Genomic DNA, 19,758 nt, shown 5'->3' with positions numbered 1-19,758 from the left:
AATTCTCTGACTGCAAAAAGTGAATAAAATGTTCCATAAGAGCAGAAAATATTTCCCCCCCGTTCCCCGCTAACTCAAGAAGGATCAAGTAGATGAAAGTTTATTTGTCATTGATTTCTCTGTGAACTGAGTTATGCTAGCACCAAACTGGTTTGAAAATCTCATCTTTCTAGAAACAGAAATTTCCACAGTAAATTATAATCAACTGAAGCCAGTGGTTTGGCATGTGTGTGTCATCTCACCAGCAGAGAGAGAACGTCCCTGGTATGGCACCCTCAGGACGTGAGTGGTCCTGAACCACGGAGTTTGCTGGACCAGGGGAGATTCAAGGCTTCTCTTCCCACTGTTGACTCTGCTTCCAGGGTGTTAGAACCAGACACTGGGCTCTGCTTCTGGTCCCAGCTGGGGCCGCACTCCCTGCTCATCATGGCCAGGATTGTGCTTTCGACTGCCGGCCCAGGCTGCACTCCCGGGTGCCACTCTGGGCTGCTCTCTCAACCACTGGCCCCGCTGCCTCTGGTCTGGAGAGGGTTGCACTCCCCACTGTGCTGGCTCCATTGCTAGCCCCAGCTGGGGCTGTGCTCCTCACTGCACCAGCCTTGCTGCTGCCAGGGTTGTGCTCCCCACTGCCAGCCCAGCCCTGTACCTGGCCCAATGGGGCTCTCTGGTCAATCAATATCCATGATCCTGCTGGATCACAGATGTTGCTGGACCCTGGATTTTAGACCCTTGGAACCCCAATGACTTCACAGGGCTGGGCCTCTATACAATGTTTATAATGGCTACAAAACATTATGGAAAATGGTTTAATATGGTGTTTTTGAGCATTATTGGTTTATTAAGCAGCATCCACATTATGAGTTTGAGGTAGAGAACTCTGAAATATTGTAAATCAGTTAAAGATGGGATGATAACCATGGATTCAGTGTCTACTTTGTCATCTGTTTAGAAAGAAAATTCGCATTTACAGTGGAAGGATCCTATGAAGGCACCCAGCACCTTTCTCTGAGCCCCTGCCTTTGTCCTGCTTCTCCTGTCACGTTCCACTATATCAAATACAGTCAATCAGAACTGGGCATTGCACTGCCGAATAGGAGACAGCTCTCCACAGTACGTTATTATCACAGACGTTTATGAATAGAGCCCATCGGTTTATCTTTTCTGGGGACCTGTAAATATGGGGGTGATACGTTTAACCATTTTCTGCTTGTCGTATTAAAATTAACCTCCCCGACCATTTTTTTTTTAGTCTTCCTCAAGTCAAGATGAAGGTGAGTCCCTGACTCTAGCTCTGAATTCACTTCCCATTCAAGATAAAGTAACAATAGGAGAGGTGAGTACCAGCCCATTAGACTTTATAGAATAAATATCAAACCATGTTGATTTCAGCTTACAAGGAAATAACTTTGCTTTGTTGCTAAACTCTAGTCAGTTCATATGTTGTTGGGTACACACACGTGGGTGTGAATACATGCACATTAAAAGAACACAAAGTCAAGTACTTGAAAGTTAGGAAATACCACAACTAAAGTTCCCTTGAGCATGTGCATTATAATACAGTTTTTAGTTATATGGCAACATGCTCTTTTTTCCCACAGGACCTCTGCCTCATTCAGCTCACAGAACAGATGGTGTACACTTACTAAGCAGCTGTTCAATATTTTGATTTCTTCTCTTTGTTCAGTTTGTGTCTTCAAGCTTTATTTACTACCCACTATTCAAACCCTGTTCCTAAAACACAATTATTAATTTCCTCATGGGATTTTGTATGCTGCTCATCACTAATAGTATCTGAATGTTTCAGAAATGTTGATGAATTTATCTTCCCAAAACCCCGCAAGAGGAATGGTTATTATCCCCTCTTTACAGATGGAGAACTCAGATACAGAAGGAAGGAAGACCAAAGTGTCCACACTTCTGCAAATCAGATCACAAAGTCTCAAGGTTGATCATGATCACTTTGTAAAGCCTGGTTTAAACTAATTGCCCTGTACCACCTAGGAACTCTATAGATGATGCAGGAGTAGAATAATGGACAGCATTAAACTGCCTTAATGATGAGACCATCTTTCCTCATCCTGTAATCCCCTGCACATTATTCACTATGCTCCTTCCAACTTCTGCAACAAATGAGGCAGAGGTCCTACAGACAAGTCCTTTTTACTATACAAACCTGATGCGATCCATCCTGAGCACTAAATGATCCAGGGGTCCTGTGGGAAATAATATGTAATCATATAATTAAAGACTCTTATCATAATGTGGATGCACAAAAGGCCAACTTAAGGTTGCACAGATACCCTTAATTTTGGCATTTCCTACCTCGTGAGTGCTTGACTGAAAACTTAACAAACTGAACACCCCTCCCCCCTGAAATTTCCCCATATGGCATCGTATTGATATCCATATGGCTCCTTATCAGAGCTGGAACTTTTACATTCACTGTCCAGACATCTGCCTCTTGAGTCAATGGAGTAACTGATAGCAATAGTAGGGTGTCATCATCTATATCAGTGGTCCCCACTATAATGTGGTGCCTGCAGGCGCCATGGCGCCCGCTGGGGCATTTATGTGCGCCCACCGAGTGACCTGGGCCAGCTTAAGCCATTCTTGCACCCCGGGCATGTGACACATGCACGGTGCTGCCCCCAGGCGCGTGGTGCATGCGTGGCCCCACCCCCAGGCGTGCAGTGCATGCGCGGCCCCGCTCCCGGGCACCCAGCAGACCCAAAAGGTTGGGGACCACTGGTCTATATGGAACAGCACGAAAATGGGATATGACACATCCCCTTTGCTAGTGGGACAAACAGATATTTGCTGATAGCAGAGGAATTTAGAGAATCAGGAATATAGAATCCTGTTCCAGGCTCTGAAGGGTAGCACATCCAGTGATCACAGATCTTTCTGTCCATTCCTCTCAAGATCGTTCCCTTCTCCTCCATCTCTTTCAACCTTTCCACACCTGGCTTCACATTTCAATTCCAACCTTCTTGCCAAACCAGCACCATCTTCATCTCAATTCTGTCCCATTCTCCACCCAATTAGGGTCTCAATCTCATTCTTCCTGCAACCAGTCAGTCCCAATATTCCACTACCTTCCAGTTTCTACCCCACTCCCACAAACCCAGTCTCCTTGCCCTGTCCATTCTAGTCTCACTCCAATCCCACTTTGTACCTTTCTTACCTCCCTCAGAGTTTCCAGTACCAGTTTCACCCTGTCATCCTGGCTCCTCATCCCAATCTGATTTTTATTTTTCCTTGGTCTGTCTTTTGTTTCAAAGAATTACAATTTAGTCAAATATGTGTGGATTTTTATCAGAACAAGAAATGGCACATCCTTGACACAAAATTTCAAGTTCAAGTCCCTGTTCCAAACCATAGGGGCACTACCATGAAGAATTGTCTGAAACTTTCCAAACATATTCATCCAGGGGCAGAATCCTATCATGGAGAATTTCAGCCCGAACATTAAAGCCTGTCAAAGTTACAAGCAACTAAAAACCCAGTATCTATAATGGAAAAGTTGGGCAACCTTAATAAAATGCAACCTTAACAAAACTGCTGCCAGAACTTCCTGTAATAGATGCATTTCTTTGTGTTCAGTGCATAAGGCTAGCTCTGCCTCTTTTGGGGAGGGATTTATTTCCTTCCCCCCCACCTTCCTTTATTCAACATTGAAGACAAGAGAAATGGAATCCAAATTAAAACAACAACAAACCAGAGTGAAATGAACACAAACATGCATGATATATTCACGTAAAAAATAAGTGTGTACCCATAGGGTTGGATTCTCAGATGGTCTATATTAGCATATTCGTATTGATCTTAATGGAACTACACTGATTTATGCTTTGTCCCATCTTTAACCCATTTCCAGGGCTAAGGAGCCTGAGATTTAGAGCATATATTGGTATGCATAGTTTAACTAAAGGTGGCAATTATTGTCTGAGGGCTTACATTTTTTTAAACTGATACAGGTGCCTGAAAACATTGGAAAAATAGAGTTCAAATAGTATAATGAGAATTAACTAGTGGTGCTGAGTAGAGCTCTGTGAATTTTTTAAGATAAAACTGTTTTATGAAAAATGCACATTTGAGTCAAGGATGACTTCTCAAATGTGTATTGAATTTGCTGTGTTGTTTCAGTTGAAAACCCCCCAATAAAATTTTAAAAAATGAAAAATCCATTTCTGAAATAAAAGGCTTTTATTTTTCAATTCAAAATAATGTTTTGTCTCAAAATTGGCTTCAGTTTTAGTTGTCTAAAAATATTTAAAAGCTTGAAAGTGAAAATTTTGGGTTGACTGAAACATTTAATTTAACCCAACGTAATTTTTAAACTTTTAATTTATCCAAAAATTGGGGAAAAAATCATTTTGGGTCAGTTTGAAGTGATTTCATCCTCCCTCCAATTTTTTCGCATTGTCCAGTAAATAAAAAAATCAAGTATTTACACAGCTCTAATTTTGAGTCTGTCTAGAGCTATCTTTCTTGAATTATTAATAGTCAGGCCCTGTGACTTCAGTACTAATTACAGAGTAGGTAAAACTCGTTCCAAGGCTGGGAGGACACAGAAGCTTGAAAATATGATGGCACTAAGGATTTTCTCATTCTTGTTTTTCAGTTGAGAACATTTGATTTGCATGTGAAGCCAAAAGAATGGTAAGTTCTTCTCATGGGCCCCAATCTTGCTTTTGGATCTGTGCTGCTGGGCCTATGCAGAGCTCAAGTGAAATCAACAGGGCTCTGCACATGTGATTTGCCAGTTGCAATATGAGGCCTTTGGAAGCGGATAATATCAGCTGAGTTTTTCCCTGCCAGGGAATAATATGATTACGTAATCATATATGCTGCAATCATTTAGCAAAGCAGAATAACTTGTAATTAATTTCAACAGTAGATGAGAATATGTATTGAAACACAACACATTGCAAACAGGCTAATCATTTTAATGAATCTCTTTCATTCCATGCCATAGAAGTACCAGTCAAACTAGAAATCTGTAAACATAGTGGCTGCTGTGGGTCCTCTCCCTTCCCACAGCCTTGTTCTTCTGTGGTACACACTTTAGAGCTCTACCCTGCAAGTGTTAAGATTTTTGGTCATGATCCAGCAAAGCTCAGAAACCAACCCATGCTTCCCTTTAAACATGTTCCCAGTCCCCTTGAAAATGGGGCCACTTATGCAATTAAGTTTAAGCCAATTTTTCTTTCTCCCTCATTTCTCACATTACCCTGTCTACAGAGAGGTGTTAGGTTTATGGAAAAGATATTCCATCTAATGCGGTTTTTAAAAAATATATATGGAGAGAGCGATTGAAATTAACTACAACAGGTGGTAATTTGTGGGTTTTACCTTGGCCTCAGGACTCAGGGCCTGTTTAATACCTCAAGAAAACTAGATGTACGTTTGGGATTTGACCTGTGCACAGAGGAACAAAATTTCCTGAAGTATCGGAAGAAAGTGGTTGCTGCTGCTCTAAAGAAGGTTCTTCAGCTAGAAGAGGATCTAAAGGACCATGAGGTAGTTGAGGCAGCAGAATCTTGTGTCCTATATTTCCCCAGACAAATGCCCAGCCTATTGAGTACTAAAAGCTGGGCCCAAAGCCCATTGCAATCTACAGGGAGTCTGTCTTGGTCTTTCAGTGGGAGTCAATGCTGGTGCCAATTATGATGCGTGGTGTGCTGTCACAGGACATTAAAGGTGTAGGGTGTGTCCTGTGTAGAAAGATAATACCTAGGAGATCCTTCTCTCTTCTTTCCCCAGGCCAGGACAATAGGCACTTGAATGTTCTACCACCATCAGGCCCCCATTCAGTCTGGGAAAAGGGTGTTCCATGAGGAAGTTTTATTTCTAGGTCCTGTTCAGCCAAAATGGTCTCAGATTTGACAGATCAATGTTCTCTTCTGGATTGGCAAATCCTATATTCCTATGTAGGTCTCCAGCTGGCTTCTTAATTAGGAGAATCCCAAAGCTGAGAGTTTTACCCCAATTTCCATACATACTGAAAAAAAAACCCACTTTGACAATGGAAGAATGTGACTTTCATTGTATTGAGCAGCCAGGCATACCAAACAATTTAAAAGGAAGCATATACAGCACAGCCCTTCCTGTATTATCTTGCTGTGCCACAGTTTACGGAGACACAGTATATCTACTCACGAATCAGATTTGGTTTAGCTCACCTTTTGCTTACCTGGCTCCTTTTTAACCATTGAGACCTCTCAATGTTGTTTATCAACTTGCTGCCTTTGTGTGTTGCACAGGTGCCAGTTGTGGCTGTGACAACAACAGGAACTGGGACAAGAGCTTTAACAGCCATGTATGGCAGCATTTTGGGTCTTCAGAAACTGAATGTTCTGGATTGTGTTTCATATATCTCTGGATCATCTGGTACAACATGGTAAGCAGGTCATAGTATTTTATTTGATTCTTCTGTATGCTTTTGGTAGAAAGAGATGTGCTTGAGGAATGTATCATTTTACTTGGAAATACACTATAACAGGGGTGGCCAACCCATTACAGGCAAAGAGCCAGAATAGTGGTGCACAAAGAGCCTAGGGGGAAAAGTTGTCAAGCCAAAAAAAAAAAAAAAAAAAAAAAAAAAGTCTTTTTGCTGCCACGTTCGATCAAGCAAAAGAAAAAAAAAGCCCTTTAAATGAAAACTCCGGTTTGGCTTTTGACCACATCAGGTGCCAGGGGCCATCTTGCCAGCACTATTTTGCTTTGTTGCACTGGATGGCTCCCCTGCACCCGGTGAGCACTGGGAGCTGAGGGCCCTTTGTAAGGGTGCAGGGGCAGCTTTTCAAGCCACACTTTCTCACGAGCCATAGGTTGGCCATCCCTGCACTATAAAGTATGGGCATAGCTACAGCATCCTAACTATTCATCTATAGTCCCTGTAGATGTGGCCTGTGACAAACTGGGGATTGTATTCACTCTGTTCGCTTGTCATGTTGTATGTGATTCCTACTGTCCTGTGCTGCTCTGTTGTACCTCTGTGTGTGTGCCTCAATTTCTCTGGGCACTGCATCCATGCTTGGCTGGGGATGGGAGTTTTGGGTGTGCCTCTCACTGAGGGGGAAGCTGCCCCAGCCCACCACATACATAATAGCGCAGGCTCTTTGGTAACCTAAGTGGGGGGTGAAACCAGATAACACCTTTTGCCTGGGATGGGGACAAAGGAGGAGGTGGAGCTGCCTGGAGCCTGGGACTGGTTGAGTGAGTCTCAGCTGGCTTAGGATGCGGGGAGGAGGCCCTGGCTCTGGGACCCCCTCCCCAAGATGGATTGTACTGACTGCTCCTGCTTCCTGTGCTAAAAACAAGTCTGTGCTATGCTGTGTCCCTGTGAACAAATAAACCTTCTGTTCTACCGGCTGACTGAGAGTGATATCTGGCTGCTGATGGGGGTGCAGGGCCCAGTGGCTCCCCACTCCTCTGTGACATGGCCTAAGTGCAACATTTTCAGAATTGTCTTAGTCCCATCTTCAAAATGATACAGGCATTTAAGAGCTGAAGTCTCATTGAAAATCAATGAAATTTATGCTCCCATTTTACTTTTGAAAATGAGACTTGGGCTTCTATGTCACATAGGTCATAGAATCATAGAATCATAGAATAATAGGACTGGAAGGGACCTCGAGAGGTCATCGAGTCCAGCTCCCCGCCCTCAAGGCAGGACCAAGCTCAGTCTACACCATCCCTGACAGATGTCTATCTAACCTGTTCTTAAATATCTCCAGAGAGGGAGATTCCACCACCTCCCTTGGCAATTTATTCCAATATTTGACCACCCTGACAGTTAGGAATTTTTTCCTAATGTCCAATCTAAACCTCCCCTGCTGCACTTTAAGCCCATTGCTCCTTGTCCTGTCCTCAGAAACCAAGAGGAACAAATTTTCTCCTTCCTCCTTGTGACACCCTTTTAGATATTTGAAAACCGCTATCATGTCCCCCCTTAATCTTCTTTTTTCCAAACTAAACAAGCCCAGTTCATGAAGCCTGGCTTCATAGGTCATGTTCTCTAGACCTTTAATCATTCTTGTCGCTCTTCTCTGTACCCTTTCCAATTTCTCCACATCTTTCTTGAAATGTGGCGCCCAGAACTGGACACAGTACTCCAGCTTAGGCCTAACTAGTGCAGAGTAGAGCGGCAGAATGACTTCACGAGTTTTTCTTACAACACACCTGTTGATACAACCTAGAATCATATTTGCTTTTTTTGGCAACAGCATCACACTGTTGACTCATATTTAACTTGTGGTCCACTATGACCCCTAGATCCCTTTCTGCCATGCTCCTTCCTAGACAGTCGCTTCCCATCTTGTATGTATGGAACTGATTGTTCCTTCCTAAGTGGAGCACTCACCTCAACCTGCAATTTTCTTATTTTCTGTCTAATCATTCTTTTTCTTACACTTAGATTTCAGCCAGCAGAAATAATGATCTTAAGTAATTTAATCCCATTCATAAATATCAGAGGGGATCCATTGGATTGCCTATTTTACAGAATATATTCTCAATGACATGCACTAAAAATTTCCTAATGAAACAGGGAGAGATTATCTGAGATTTGTGGGTGTTTCCTCAATCCTGGGTAAGGTTTTCAGCAAACCTGTGTTGAGTTTTGAGTGACCCTCTACTGATTTATATGCATTGGGTGGAGACACTCTGAAACTCAGAAATAATGTGCATTTGCACATCTTTAACCTCAAACTCAAAGTTTTCAGATGAGTTTCTCTATGGGCTTTGATAGTTTGGAGTGTGTTCATATGTGTTCATATTGGAAACGCTAAAGAAAAGATAGGTAGTGCAAGTTTGCTTAAGTAACTGAAAGAAAAGTTTTCATAAAGCTATGCTGCATAGATCTTTTGATTTTCACAGGCTCCTAATTCTAATTCATTGTTATCTTTAACACGATATTTTCTGTCTCCAGGACCATGACAAACTTGTATGAAGATGATGATTGGTCACATAAGGAATTAGGGGAGCTAATCATTGAAGCTCGGAAGCAAGCATCCAAATCCAAAATGAGTGCTTTTTCCTTAGAGAGTCTGAAGAATTATCATCGAGAGCTGAGTCAACGCACCCAAGCAGGATACAAGACATCTTTTATTGATCTCTGGGGGCTCATGATTGAATCCATGTTGAATGATGGGGTACTGTATACATTCCTTCTTTTCAATAAGGATGATATTCTCCAGAAAATTAACCTCCAGACTGAAAGACCTATCCAATATCTGTATAGGATTATTCATGCAAAGAAATTCCACGGGGTTGATTGCAAACAATACCTCATGCAAGGAGTAGGACCTTGCAAAAATATGCTAGTGACAGCAAGGCAAAGTGAGCTATGACATTTTGTGAATTAGTGTATAAACGAACAAACAGATGAGAAATGTGTACTGCATTTTCATCTATTTTTTCAACTGTACTTTCAGGTTAATTATTTAGGACAGGGGTTAAGAACCTGAAGAGTGACAACCTTCTTGCCCTTCTCATATAGCTAAATGGCAAAGGGGACTCTGACTAGATTCTGAAAGGGGAATTCAGATGTTTGGGGGTGAGTTTCTGTTGTGGAAAAGAGGTCTCGGTATGGAGAAGATTGAGAACCACGGATAGGCTAATAATTCAGAGTATAATAATAAATTAAAGACACACGGTAGGTGAGGTAATATCTTTTGTTGGACTAACTTCTGTTGACACAGTTAGCCTGTAGAGACACTCAGCCAGAGCTCACTAACAGAAGTTGACCCATTTAAAGATATTACCTCACCCATCTTTGCTCTCACATATCCTGGGACTGACACTACCACAGCAACATTGCCTGTAGTATATTTTGTAAAAAAACAACCAAACAAAAAACCCCCAAATTTTAGTGCACTGAAACTTCCCTCTTTGCTGAGAACTGGAGCAAGACTGTCAATTTTTGTGTGGGTTATAAGGAATGCGATTTAGCAAAGGGTGTGTTAGTGAGGTTCAACTGTATTAAAATACACCGTATGTTCAATGCAATCATTAAAAACCTCTAGTGAATCTGTCACTCCTATCAGACCTTACACTTACAGGACGTTTAAAATTGCTCTTCATTAGCTCGTGGCAGCTGTTTTGGTTTTTATCTCAAGCAGGTGTTTCTGTGGCTAGTTTTGAAAGTTATAAGATTTGGACAGGCAAAGCTTGAAAAAATCATAGTGTCTCAGGTGTATTGCCACACTAATGCTGAAAGAGGTTTTCATTTTAAATCTCTGTATAAAAGAGTTGTAATTGTATGGGCAAAACCAAGCCCCTTTTTTATGTGACATTTTCCCTTCTTATTCTCGGGCCACAAGTTGTTTTGTAAAATTGGACAAAATTCTGTTTTTAGAGAACAGTTCAAAACCATATTACAGTTCAGATTTTTTTCAACTATAGCTAACTCAGTATTTCTGTTTTCTAAACAAACACTCTTTGGAATGAATTTAGGAGGAATGCCATTTATATGGAGCATTGACAAAATCATATTTAAAAACATGTGACACTAAAATATAAGTTAAGAGGAGGAATAGTGCAATCTCATTTTTTCACAATACATGGGAATGCAGAGCTAAGGATATATTGTGTAGTCTGTAAATTCTGGTATCACACATTGAAATAGAATGTAGGCTGGTTAACAGACTCCCTCTTACCCAAAACCATTCCAGAGGCCCCTGACTTCTACCAAATCTTTCTTTTTGTGCAGACAAGTACAGAGAGGAGAACATAGATGAGAATTCAAACATTTCAATGACTTTCAAATTCAGATGCCATGGGAGTGTAATGATTTGTATAGCAGCATCTATACCAGTACATGATGCTATATCCTTATTTTTCTGTTAAGTTTTCTTGCGTGTTACGTTGATCTGACCTGCGTGAGAAAAGGGGGTTAGCAGAAAGTTCAGACCTGCCTGTGTATACTGGAGTTGGTACTTGCAGTGTCCCAACAGAGCTCTGTGATTCTATAAGCAAGGATTCTTATGTCATTGTGATTGTTTCTCAATTAACCATTTTTTTCTTCAAAACCAGACAAATAACCATAAACTGTCCGATCAGCAACAGGCAGTGAATTGGGGGCAGAACCCACTGCCCATCTATCTTGCTCTCAATGTCAAGGACAACATTACCACAAAAGATTTTAGAGGTAATGAATCTGATTATATTCAAGAATTACAGCTGAGTTCAGCTCTAAGATAGTCCTATTTTAAGCTTGATATTATTCTGTTTCCCTTTGTCTCTGCATTTCTACACTGACATCTAATCAGGGCCTGAAGTTAAATGTACAGGAATATGGTAAAAGAGGCTGTTCTCCCAGTATTACTCCCTCCACCTGATTAGAGGCTGGGATTATTGGAAATCCTGTAAGAGTCCATTCTCATAAGATTTCCAGACACATCTTGCAGACCTTGGCAGTCTGGACATTCAGTTAAGCATCTAAATATATGGGTCCTTAATTCTCTGAACCTTGGGGAGGTCATTCATTATCAGCTCAGTGCTTCTTCTGCATGACAAATCTAGGCATAGAAGCCCAATTACATCCTGGTGTGGGCTCCCTTTCACTTTCTGTGGGAAGAGGACCTGTGTTTTCTTTCTGACACTTTTGCTTTGTCAATGAATCTGAAATGGACAGGAAGTGGACAATAAAGTGCTGTTACTTCATTTACCACACTCATAATTCTGATTTAGACTGTGTGCGTGCAATTGAAGTGATGCATAGACTTCTTGCTAGTCCTTGCATAGGGGACAAATGTTACCTTATATATATATTACACATCTCTTCCATTTACTTGATACACAAGTGTTTGTCCAGACCAATATCAGATTAATTGTGAATATACTTTTTATCCTTTTGAAAGAAAATGTTTGCATCTGTAGAGCACTAACCCCATTCACTAAGTGTTCCCACCCATTCTCTTTGCAAAGGCAGCTATGCCCCAGGACATGCTAACTGGCGGGAGGGTAGGCAGTGTTTGCCATGTTGACCACCTTTAGGTCCTGCTAAGGGGGAGCTACTTGAATTGTCAGTTGGGGTTGCATAGGAGCCCTGTCACTACAGGTTGCCACGGGGACATGCTGAATCATCACTCCTCCCCATTGCTCCTAGACAGGCCTCTCTTCTGCTACTTTGGCTGGCTGGCTTCAGGCTCCCCTGTGGAAAGATTCTGAGCTGCCACAACTCCCAAACTGGGTGGACCTTGTGACTCCGGTGACAAAGCTCATGTAAATTGGAAATTAATTAAGGCCATTATCTGGCCCATTTTGAAGAAAGAGCTGCCTGCTCCATTTGATAAACCCTGTCACTCTTCATGTCCTTCAGTGTCACTCATAGTCAATAAAAGCGACTAGTTGCAAACAATGATGGTTTCTGTAGCATAGTTCATCTTGAAAAAGCTGAAACTCAGAAGCTTTATTCTACTTTTATCTCTCTCAACCTACTGACTAACACCATGCCTGGTTACCTAATACAGTTAAATAATTTTTTGTGGCTCTGTTTGTAGAATGGGTGGAGTTTACCCCTTATGAGGTGGGATTCCTGAAGTATGGAGCTTTTATTCGTGCAGAGGATTTTGGAAGCGAGTTCTTCATGGGTCGGCTAATGAAGAAACTGCCAGAATCTCGGATCTGCTTCATGCAAGGTGTCTATTTCACTTGGGAAAGTGTTTACTTAATAAGAACACTAACAGCTATGGAGATCAGTACTTGGCAAACCACTGTCTTCTGACTGGCAGCAGTGGTTCAGTATCAACTGCAGAAAATATTTTTATGTCTTAATGAGCAGCAGAAAAAGTGAATGGGCTTCTAAATCTTCCTAATTGTCCTAAACAATTGCACTTGGTTTCATTTTCTTGTCATTCCATGCTCAAACTCAAAGCAGATGTAAAATTTGTATACATGTTTAATAACTGAGTTTGCAAAAAATATCACACTCTCTTATATTCCAAATCTCTGCAGTTCACTCCCTTAGACCATAGCTGAATTGTTAATTTATAACCTGAGGAATACAGCATGGTAACATTGAAAATTTAGCTCAATAAATAGTGGCATTGCTAATCTCCAAGTAATAAACGAGAAGTCCTGTGGCACCTTATAGACTAACAGAATTATTGGAACACAAGCTTTTGTGGGCAGAGACCCACTTCATCAGATCCACTTCGTCAGACCCACTTTGTCAGTGGGTCTTTGCCCATGGATGCTTATACTCCAATAATTCTGTTAGTCTATAAGGTGCCACAGGGCTTCACGTTGTTTATGCAGATTCAGACTAACATGGCTACCCCCCCGATACTTCTCACAAATAATGTATCTTTCATGCATACTGTATGACAACATGTTTTTAAAGATTTAAAGATTAGTTACACAAATCAACAATACGCAGTAGCAAAGGGAAGACTGTGAAAGAAGTAGGAGAAGCAAGGTATAAAAGAAGGTTATATATCCATGGAAATTTAAAAAAATAAAAAGATATATAAAAAGTCTGCCACTGTCCGACAGTTAGGGAGCTAAGAACTGGAGTTCCTCAGAATTTTTGTGACAAATTGCTTTCTTTGAATAATGCTGAATTGTCCAAACTGTAATAGTGAAACTGGGTGTGTTTCAACAAATTTTCCAATTTAAGGAAAAAAGGTTGGAAATTGTCAAAATGAAAAAGTATTTTGTCATTTTTTAAGAAAAATGTTGGTTTTCTGTTTGAAAATGATTTTTGTTTTGAAATATAATCTAGTTAGATAGGGTGTAATAAAAAAAAGTTTAAATCAAAGTGAAAAATTTCAGAATTCTCAAAATAAAATGTTTCAATTGACCTGATGTGTGTGAGCAGGGAAGAGATTGGCATTTTCATATGCAAATATTTTTGAGATTTTGACATTCAGAAATGGGGAAAAATTGAACTTTCAAAAATATTTTTGGGATGGGAAAACTGTCCCAGCCAGATCTAATGACAACTTCTATCAGTGATGAAATAGTGCTGATCAGCAAGAGTTTTCATTTGAAAATGTTTGGATTAAAATGCTATTCAAAAACTAAAACAAAAACTTTCAAAAAACCCCTACGTTATTCATGTATTTTTAATTTTCAGGGATTTTTTAAACTACACATTTTGAACTATATTCCCCCATCTGCATTTCCATCTTTCCATTCATGCTTCCACTGTCTAGGGTTCTCTGTCACTTTACAAACTTTTTCACTTTTCTTTTTCATATTTTTTTTGACCACACTAACTTTTCAAGACTTCCACTTTAGAAAAGTTACACATTAGCAAAAGCTAAAAAAAACCAAACAAACCTGTGAATGGGAGAGCCTGACTTTGGAGTTTTTTCATTATACTGCATTTGGTGACAAAAAAGGTGGGGGAGGGAGGAAATTATAATTCAAAGACATTTCAGGGAAAAAAGAAAAACAAAGGTTCCGGGTCAAACTTTGTGAAATCGAATCAACTTCAAAATATCCCCTCTCCCTCATTGAAATACGGAGTTCCAACAGTTGAGGTTGCAAAAGCTAGACTGAGTAATGTGCCAATATTTTAGTATCTGGATCCACGTGATAGCCCTCAGAAGTCTCTTATTTTGATAATTAAGTGATTTCAAATATAGGCGCAAATGAGCTTTGCAAATTTAACTCATACAAGATCTGCAGATTTTGCACCCTCAGAAGGGACTAGCTTTATAGCCTCCTTTCCCTCTCCAGGAATCTAGTCATGGAAGCCTGGACTATTAGACTTGACTGTTAAAATCAGAAAGAAATATGAAAGCAAATTAGAACAGATATATGGGGAGGGACAAAAGTTAGTGTTCAATAAAAATGCTTCAGTGTCCTCACTTGGACTCAGTTGCTATTAAATCTCTTCCCTGTGATAGGAATGTGGAGTAGCGTGTTTTCTAAGAATCTCTTGGATGCATGGCATGCAGCTGACAATTCAGAGGACTTCTGGCACAGATGGACCCAAGACAAAGTGACGGAAATAGGTAACTCTGGCTTTCCCTTTCATTTTGTTTTGCTATGTTGACATTGAGGGTTACTTGTGTTGACAAAGCTACTACTTCTGGTGGAAGTAGAGGTGAAGCACCTATGCCTGTAGGAGAACTCGTGCCATTAACATAGGTGGTGACTTCACTGACGTGTTACAGCTGTGCTGCTGCAGAATTTGAAGTGTAGATTTGCCTTTACTATTGTGATTCTGTGAGAGTAAGTAGAACAGAGGAGGAAAATGTTAGTTTTGCTGAGTCCAGGGAACTAGTAATAGCATTGACCTACTGCCACAGTTTTATTTTTTGTCATGTATTTCATTTACATCTTTACCAATGAGCCCTTTTACAGTTTTGTGTGCAGGTATGTTAAAGAGAACAATAATCTCATACATAAACCAAATCCAAATTTTGAATATTCCTATTAAACCAACCTTTATCCTCCCCAGCATTCTCCCTTCTCAGAAGCTTGGACATAGATTGACTTTGCAGTGTTCAACTTTATTAGACCAAAGGAAGAAGCAGGTTCCAAAGTTAAAGCCCCTTACTGCTAAGGCTTTGTCCTCAGCTCCTTCACGGTTAAACTCAAGAGTCTCCACTGATCTCACTGTAGAATTATCTCATTATGAGACTGGCATCTTTCAAGTAAACACAGCCTTTTTGGGTGTTACAGACAGATTTTGAAATGAGAGTTAGACATCAAGATGTCTTTTAAAATCTAGCCCTTCTGGATTAAAATCAGCACATTAAATTAAATTGCAATAGACAATAAACTGGCAATGAGCGCAGAACACAGCACGGGGTAATGTATCCCTGGAGGAAAGACTGCTAAACTCAAGAACTGCAAGATTGTTCACTCAACACATTTTATGAATCAATTTGAAATGTAGCCCCATGTAGCTACATTACAATAATTCAGTACTGTGTTGACAAAGTAGCTTCAAATCCAATGGAACAATCATGTCCTTCGAGCCAAGTCTAGATGGAAAAAGTATCGTTGGCTACTGCTTCTGCCACTTGATCACCCAGAAGCTGTGTGAGGATCCAATGTACCCCATGGTGTCACAAATGGTCTTCAGCCAACCTAGATCAAGGGGGATGGAATAATCTGAGCCAATTCTTTCCAATTGCTTCTTCCAAGGAAAAGAATAGAATGACAATGTAGTCTAATTAGAATCTCAGGCCTCATTCTGAAGATGCATTAAGGCCCTAATCTAAAGCCCATTGTTGTTCATTGAAAGACTCCATTGATTTCAGCGGGTTTTGAATCCAGCTTTTAGGTGCATGTTTAGAAATCTACATAAATAATAATTTATTATTGCAGAAGACTATTCCACCCCTCCACCCTCCCTGCCCCTACAAGATAAATAATTCTGCGATATTTCTACCACCTTTCTTCAGAGGAAGTGCCTGATCTACCTGAGAAGCCACATGAGATGGCTACTTGCATGTACACTCCTGCAGGAGGTGTTTCCAATGCACTTCGAGATATGTTAACGGATCGCCCAGCAGTATCAAAGTACCACAGTTTCTTAAGGGGTTTCCAGATGCACAATGAGTACACACAGCATGGGCAGTTTTCTAAATGGAAAGGTATAGTAGTGCCACGCAATTATTAGTGGGTTCCTTTGGGTGATTTGGAGGGCTCTGGAATTTGCAAGGGAAACTTGTATGTCTTGAAGAAAACGGAATGGGGTTTGTGTTAAACTCATGCATTATTTATGCTGAATCGGACAGGAAGAATGACCGAGCGTCATTTTTTTTAACTCCTTCACTACAAATATCAGGACTTGAAACTAATTTTGAATAGATCTCCTTGATTAATGTTATTGGATTGTTTGGGGCTGAAAGTACTTAGTGGAATTGGTTTGGTGGAACCTCACTCATTTTGTGGTAGATCACACGGAAAAGCTATTTCAGGTTTGGCACAGTTCATGGATTTGGGTGAGCAGATGGAAGAGATTGAATGGGAGAGAGTTAGAAAAAAAATCCCTTCTCAGTCTAGGAGAGGCTGGCTACTAGATCCAATGACTGGGGTGAAGTACTAGAAGGGAGCCAGGTATGGAATGACCGGGTATGTTAGAGAAGATCCATATAAAGACATGGATTCTCAGCTGAGGTCCAGGGCCCGATAGGGGAATGGGAAAGGATGTCCCATCACTCCAGACAGGTTTTAACAACTTTCCTTTTCTTTATGCCTAGATGAAAAGGGGTCCCCAAATTATAGGAGGTGGGGTCCTGAAATTCTCCTCTCTTGTAACATGGGATCATAGTGCAAAAAATATTGAGAACCTCTGCTGTGCAGCACAGCATGGGCAAGCTATAGTGGGATAGCTGTCACAAAGGAGACTGTGCCTGGAGGGAAGCTGTACTTCTCTTTTCTGTCTGACCTTTGAAATGCGGGATGTAGCAGATCTGTTCCTGCAATGGTTCATTTGTAAGAAATACTTGCCTTTCAGACACTATGCTAGACACTTTGCCTAATCAACTGAGACACACTGCAGAGCATCTGGAGCTGGTAGATACTGCATTCTTCTTTGATACCAGTTGCCCACCAATTATGAGACCAGAGAGGAAAGTGGATGTCATCCTGCATTTAAATTACAGTGGAGGATCACAGACAATGGTAAGAGTGGTCAGTTTCTTCTTTGTTCTGTTCAGTAATGGCCAATTGTGTTAGTAACTTCCTATTTTTAAACATTAGAAGAGAGAGGTGATTCCAGGAGGAAAAACCTTGATCTAATTAGAACTACTTTTTAGATGGTGCTGAGGAACCTTTTTTCAATCAGGGGCCATTGACTGCAGAAAAAATCAGTTGAGGGTCACACAGCCCTGGAGGAGGTGGGGAAGTCAGCGGCTCAGGGCTTTCCCTAGGTTCTGGGGTTGGACTAGGAATGAGAGTGAAGGGGGGATCAGGGCTGGGGCAAGGAGTTGAGGTATGGGGGGAGGTGAGGGGTATCTGGGACATCTGTGATAGGGTTTGGGATGAGGGATTTGGAGTGCAGGAGAGGGCACAGCACTGGGGCAGGAGGCTGGTGTGTGGGTTGGGTGAGGGCTCCAGCTGGAGGTGTGACTCTGGAGTGGGACCAGAGATGGGACAATAGATTGGGGTGAGAATGGGGGTTAGAGGTGCAGTCTCCAAAGGAATTTTAGTGCAGGAAAGAGCTGAGGGTACCTCTGGAAGGGAGTTCTGACCTGGGGCAGGGAGTTGGCATATGAGAGGGATTTGGGGGTGCAGGGTCTAGCCAGACAATGCTTACCTCAGGTGGATCCCAGGTGGCAGTGTATTGAGGATAAGCTTGAGCTGTGCTGTTCCTGAAAGCAGAATCACTATGTCCATGGAGGATCCTGGTGGCTTTGTGTGATGTGGGCTACCTGTGCCTTCAGGCTGTGCCCCTGCAGCTCCTATTGGCAATGATTCTTGGCCAATGAGAGCTGTGGCACCAGCAATAGGAGCAGCATGTACAGCTTCCGTGACTGCTGTTGCACCCAGGGGCTGCAGAGTGATGCTGACAAGCCAGTGCTCACAGCTCCAATCCAGTGAAGGGAGGGGAAAGGGTGCTGACGTTCAGGGCTCACAGCTCCAGTCCTGCGGGCAGATGAAATGAAGCAGTGTATGGTGTCCAGGCTGTTGGCTGCAGGTTCCCCACTTTTGTTTTAGATCATGACATGACATATTCTCTTTTTGGAAACAACGGCCTATGTGCTATATTTAATTGAAACATTGTGGGGTGGCACTAAGAAATAGTGATGGTTGAGATGGCACTTCCATTATACACATGTCCCATATCTTAAAGAGCAAATTCAGCTTTATGACCATTAGGGTTTGAATTAGGGATGTAAGTGACCAGTCGACTATCAGATAAGCAAAAGCTTATCGGATAGTTGCTGAGTCCCTCGACTAGCCACTTCTCCCCCTTGCTGCCTCTTAAAAGCCGTTCCTCTCCTCCCCGCCCAGCACCATCTCCACAAGGGGCAGGACAGGCAAAAGGGCAGTGAGGACTGGGCGCAAGTGGGGAATCAGCTGATTCCCAGCTTGTAACCAGTTCCAGAAGCTGTGCCTCTGGAACAGGCTCTTAATACATTTAAAAGGCAGATCCACAGCAGGGTTAACTCCTGGGCGGGAGCTAATCCTGCTGCAGCTCCCCCACTAATTGACTAAATTTAACATCCCTAGTTTGAATGTTCATCTCCAGTCCCCATGTGATTGAAAATAAGTGTGATAAATAAAAAAGACCAAAGTTTTATTTACTTCCTGAGCTATCCAACATAAGATAAAGTGTGATTTAATGAGTGAAGAAATGTTTCACATGCTTGTCTGTGTTCCTATTTAAATGTGAGACTTGCTTGTGAGGACATGTTCATTTGTCATGTTTGGAAAATTGTTTCAGGTATTCTATATAGAACAGTGCACTGCACATGCTATTCCACGCCTGAACACACACGTGGACTTCCAAATAGATAGATGTGTCAATACAAGTGTTAGTCAATGTTGGGTGGGACTAAATCTGAACAGTCACTAATGAAGGTGTTTTCTGTAACAATAATATCTTTCTTTTCTTTGACCAACGATACTGCAATTACTCTGGTATGGCAAATGAGTTCTTAATTGTTTCCCACAGTAGTTCTATAAAATGGAAGATTTATTACTATGCAACTACATTTTTGACTGTCCAATAATTTATTTGAATGTAGTCTTTATTAGTCAGTGGATTTATTATAATATACTTGAATCTTGTTTAATATTTTACTGGACACTTAAATGAAGTTTTTGTGTGTCTGACGG

The 19,758-nt window shown here is 41.3% G+C and overlaps 1 protein-coding gene across 1 annotated transcript in view; it reads left to right on the top strand.

Annotated features, from left to right (window-relative positions):
• Positions 1 to 19,758, top strand: part of LOC102448831 (cytosolic phospholipase A2 epsilon-like) — a 40,641-nt gene that overhangs the window by 14,067 nt on the left and 6,816 nt on the right. The window contains exons 8-18 of the mRNA XM_006130349.4: positions 950 to 1,110; positions 1,250 to 1,333; positions 4,625 to 4,662; positions 5,367 to 5,523; positions 6,267 to 6,403; positions 8,936 to 9,158; positions 11,041 to 11,155; positions 12,510 to 12,647; positions 14,865 to 14,972; positions 16,374 to 16,565; positions 17,432 to 17,598. Of these exons, the coding sequence (XP_006130411.2) occupies positions 950 to 1,110; positions 1,250 to 1,333; positions 4,625 to 4,662; positions 5,367 to 5,523; positions 6,267 to 6,403; positions 8,936 to 9,158; positions 11,041 to 11,155; positions 12,510 to 12,647; positions 14,865 to 14,972; positions 16,374 to 16,565; positions 17,432 to 17,598 (1,520 nt within the window). The remainder of the gene's footprint in view (positions 1 to 949; positions 1,111 to 1,249; positions 1,334 to 4,624; positions 4,663 to 5,366; positions 5,524 to 6,266; positions 6,404 to 8,935; positions 9,159 to 11,040; positions 11,156 to 12,509; positions 12,648 to 14,864; positions 14,973 to 16,373; positions 16,566 to 17,431; positions 17,599 to 19,758) is intronic.

Source organism: Pelodiscus sinensis, chromosome 4 (assembly GCF_049634645.1).
Source record: "Pelodiscus sinensis isolate JC-2024 chromosome 4, ASM4963464v1, whole genome shotgun sequence".
Lineage (NCBI taxonomy): Eukaryota > Metazoa > Chordata > Testudines > Trionychidae > Pelodiscus > Pelodiscus sinensis.
Note: the sequence above shows the minus strand (reverse complement) of the source record. Positions and strands in the feature narration are given on the sequence as shown.